A 4,311-nucleotide genomic window follows, 5' to 3' on the forward strand; every position below is an offset into this window, starting at 1 on the left:
TGATTATAGTTATTAATATTTCTTAAAAAAGATTTATGGTTTTCATATTAATTCATAACAATATAAGAAATTATTATATTAACATTATTATTGTTAAAAGTAATTATATATGTCAATTATAAATTTAATTTAAACATATTTGTTGGATTACCAGTATAAACAAAATATTAAATTTGCCATCCTTGGGCCAAAAGATCACAACATTATTCCCCGATAAATTGACACGGTTGGATTGTTGGCATTCCTTACCGCATCGTGTACACATTGTGTTTAATTAAACAATACGTTATAAACAAAAAAGAATAGAATAGAAGTGCATCCTGCCATTTAAACAGTCATTTATATATATATAAATGTTTGTCATCCACCATCAAAACGGTTTCCGTTGATAATCATACAAATACGTACAGCCAAATGTTGTAAAAATTTAGTGTATATCTTTCTAAGCAATTAAAACATTAGGAATCACGTGCAATTCAGCAACCAGTGCTTGCATTGCAAAACTCTGCTTGGACTAAACCATATATTTACAACATCACAGCGAATTAGTCCTCTTTTGAAGCTAGAGCCACAGAGGGATGGCAATCGTCGATCAACAGGCTCACCCAACATTGACCGCAGCTATACAATTCCATGAAGATGGGGAGAACAGTGTCAAAAACTCAAATGCCAGTCAGTTAATAAGAGACAACATATCCTACTATCTCCTCAAGGGATCCCTTGTAAAGAATGGGTGCCTTAGAGCCTCCCGAGCCGTTAGTCTATGCATGGGATCATATCGAAGCAACCCTTGAACAAGATGAATCAATTCCCCAGCTGAATGATCCACGTGCTGCATTATCAAGTTCTGCGTGTAGTTTAAGGAGATAATTAGTTTTAACTTGCACAACTAAATCGTCCTATCCAACCTTTAACAAGACACCACTCAAAATACAAACCGGTAAACGAGCCAGCTTTTGAACAGCCTTGATACTATCTCTCGAAGTTGCACCTTCAGGCCAATCTAATCTACCTCTTCTTACATATTTCTCTGCATGCCGACTACAACAAATACACCAAACCAAAATCAATTAATATATGTACATCAGCACTTCGTTTCTTGACTGCTTAAAAACAAAGAAAATAAAAGGTTAGAAATTACTCACTCTACTCTCTTCAGCATCTCCTGTGGCAATGGACCAAGAACCCGCTCCATCATTGCCAAGTGCTCCAAGTTTTCGTGAGTTTGGAACAGTGCTTCACCCTAAAAACAATTTTGCATTGAGAATTCAATTACACAAAACCTTCAGCTACAAAGGGTGTAAAGCACAAGCAAAGAAGCACCACATACCGAGCACAGTTCAACGAGGATACAGCCAACACTCCATATGTCACAAGGAAAACTCCATCCAAGACCTACAACAATTAAATATGGGTCAAGCCATGCACTCAACACAGATTGCAAAACTGAGAAAACAGAAAAATAAGAATTATGATCAAAATTTCTTACCAAGAATAACCTCAGGTGCTCGATAATGGCGTGTTGATACAATGTAATTCTGATCTTGACGATCATAAGTGGTGCTACCAAAATCAATCACCTTAATAGCACTTGACCTGGGCACTCTTTTGAAGTTAGAACTATCCCTTGGTGATCGAGACAAATTCTGACACAAGATCAAAATATTATGAGAAATCAGAACATGAAATAGCTAGTACAATCTTCCTCAAAAAGATCAACCAGTGTTTCAAAGTGGAAACCAGATACAGAACAAGATCAAAATACCTTGTAGTCATGTACTTTCACATAATCTGAGGAGACCAACAGTATGTTCTCTGGCTTCAAGTCAGTATGTATCATTCGTAGATCATGCATGACTGGATTTCAAGGGTCAAAGAAATTATCAGGATACAGAACACAAAATGATAAGGAACTGACTCATCACAATTTCAATAAAATTGAATAAAGAGAATGAACATGTAGCAGATGGTAATAGCCAATTTAACAGGAAGAAAGAAATTTGTTGAGTTCATGTTTTGTAACAAACAAAAGACACTAAGAATGAGAAAGGAAAGGACTAGGTTCAATAAAATACTACACACATGCTACACATTCCAACAGTTGTCTGCCAATGTCACGAACTAGGTCAATGGGAAAGGAGCGATAATTGTTTTTCCGTAGAAAATCGTATAAGCTTGGCCCAAGCTTCTCAAACACCTGTTAAAACCATTTAAGTTCACCCACAAATTTTAACCCCCCATACTTGGTGGTGAATTGGGGAAATTAATCCATGATAAAACAGCCTTATACTTACAATACAGATATGGTTACGATAGTCAAACCAGTTCCGTATTTGAACACAACTGCAAGGAATAAAGCCATTTAACCATAGCCACAAAGATGACAAAAGCCAGAGTACCAACAACAGCATAAGAAAGTCTCTGGAAAATAAAGAAACTCACCGGTTGCCACCTTTATCATGCTTTCCAAGCTGTTGCAACACTTCAATTTCTATCATAGCTGCATCACGATATTTCCTGATTCCACGTACAATTTTTATTGCAACCGTTTCCTTTTTTTCTCTGTCCCAGCATTCCAACACCTGTCCAAAAGTACCTTCTCCCATTTTGCTATGTATTTTATCTGCCATATAAGAATAGAATTGACTAAGAAAAAGAAACAACCACCAGAAAAAAGTTGATAATTCACAAAAACTCACTAGTCCTAAACAATTCCAAATAAGTAAGATTTTGAAAAAACATATCGAGTGGCAGGTGAGTTCATTTTTTGAGAAAAACCAATTAAAGGTTATGATGATGAATACTCATTTAAAGACTGACTTCAGTTGGAAGCAAAGGTTAATAATCGTAGCCTTCATTTAAATAAGCAAATGAAGTAATTTATAAGAGAGGAATGCTAGGGTGATCAATTTTGATAGCACATAAAAGTTTCTTTAATCATAGTCAAGTGTATTTACAGCGAGAAGTTAAATTTTCTCCAAGCGCAAACATGTAATGCCCATCTTTGTCATCTTCTCGCCAGGGGGGAGAACCATTTCGTGCCACTCCCTTAACAAATAGTGGATTAGAAGAATGATCTGATGGCGCTCTTGTAGATGCAAAGCTTGGAATATTCGCAATCTCTTGTCCACAACATATTCCTACCTGAGCCTACACACAGTCACCCATTCATATAAAAGTTTGCCCTTCCTAAACCTAATATCCTCACCCAAAGTCTTCATTTTCCACAACACAAAAGAAATTGCAAGATTTTGTTGTATGAATACAGATGGGAGACAGTTTCTTGGATATGCATGAAATATAAGCCAGATACATGGTAAACAAACACGGATGGTGGGAAAATAAACGGGAAAACGCCTAATTAAAACAGATCGTGGAATGGAGCAACAATTATGAGAAAAAAATCATCCATAAGAGAAGAGAAACAAAAGCTTCGAGAAATCATCCATATCAATAAATAGCAATACTTACCTGATCTGGCAAGTTAATTCATTCGAGCTTAAGAATAAAATAAAAACTCGTTAACTCAACAGATCAATAAAGAAACTACAAGAAAATAGAATACACTCGTAGAACAAAATCAAGAATCCTGATAGAAAAATAAATAAAAATTAAAAAAAAACGTAAATCAGCCATCAGAAAAGGCAAGGCTAATAACAAGGAAGAAAAAACGAAACGCTTCTAAAGCTACGTTGATCAGAGATTATACCTCGGTGTGTGAAACTAATACATACCTAAACATAGAAAAATCCGGCAGATCTAGCTCTACAAAACCAAAATCAAGACAAAATAAAATCAGATCTGGATAAGAGGAGAAGAGATTATACCTTAGGGGCCTCAGGGACAACGTCCCAGCCCAAACGAGCCCTCTTTCGGGGCCTCCGATCAAGATGTGTGTGAGGAAACTCGATCATGCGCTCCATCTCCATGATCTCGCAGAAAGAAGCAGAGTCTTGAAAAGGAGAAGATTGAAGAAGCAGATTTCTGGGGGGTTTGGGAAGGAGAAGGAGATGAGAAATATTCTTCCGCGGAAGGAAATTTGTGGAATGGAATTGAAACGCAACCCTAATTTTAACCTAACAACGAAGCATGAGGAGGATGAGAGGAAATCTAACCGTCCACGTTGCGGACAAAGAACCGTCGATTTAGAGGGAATCTCCTTTTCTAAACTCGGTCAATGATTTTAGTAACCAACCCATGGTTACATATAACCATGGTTCGGTTAGCATTTCTTTGTTTGTGTTAAAAGGTATATGCTACACGGAATAGGATAAGATACCACATTTCCATTCAACATACAAATTAAATTGT

General features: G+C 36.6%; 1 protein-coding gene across 3 annotated transcripts; it reads right to left on the reverse strand.

Moving 5' to 3' along the window:
• Nucleotides 1–305: 305 nt before the first annotated feature.
• On the reverse strand, nt 306–4,052 carry LOC120082917 (serine/threonine-protein kinase AFC2). 3 transcript variants are annotated; one of them, XM_039038333.1, is made up of 11 exons: nt 3,828–4,052; nt 2,958–3,150; nt 2,443–2,623; nt 2,295–2,343; nt 2,083–2,197; nt 1,766–1,857; nt 1,490–1,646; nt 1,331–1,395; nt 1,146–1,243; nt 939–1,041; nt 306–847 (listed from the first exon to the last, which is right to left on the reverse strand). In XM_039038333.1, the coding sequence occupies exons 1-11, from the start codon at nt 3,927–3,929 to the stop codon at nt 701–703; spliced, it is 1,302 nt and encodes a 433-aa protein (XP_038894261.1). In that variant the 5' UTR covers nt 3,930–4,052; the 3' UTR covers nt 306–700. The 3 variants fall into 3 exon arrangements, with proteins under 3 accessions (XP_038894261.1, XP_038894262.1, XP_038894263.1); XM_039038334.1 differs by lacking the exon at nt 2,958–3,150 and having other exon boundaries at nt 3,828–3,982; XM_039038335.1 differs by lacking the exons at nt 2,083–2,197; nt 2,295–2,343; nt 2,958–3,150; nt 3,828–4,052 and having other exon boundaries at nt 2,443–2,594.
• Nucleotides 4,053–4,311: the final 259 nt, after the last annotated feature.

Source organism: Benincasa hispida, chromosome 8, assembly GCF_009727055.1.
Source record: "Benincasa hispida cultivar B227 chromosome 8, ASM972705v1, whole genome shotgun sequence".
Taxonomy (NCBI): Eukaryota; Viridiplantae; Streptophyta; class Magnoliopsida; order Cucurbitales; family Cucurbitaceae; genus Benincasa; species Benincasa hispida.

Coding starts and splice junctions, on each gene's coding strand:
- LOC120082917 (XM_039038333.1), bottom strand. CDS start 3,929: ATGGAGATGGAGCGCATGATCGAGTTTCCTCACACACATCTTGATCGG. Junction 2,624..2,957: donor AGAAAATTTAACTTCTCGCT/GTAAATACACTT, acceptor CTTATATGGCAG/ATAAAATACATAGCAAAATG. Junction 848..938: donor AAAAGCTGGCTCGTTTACCG/GTTTGTATTTTG, acceptor AACTACACGCAG/AACTTGATAATGCAGCACGT.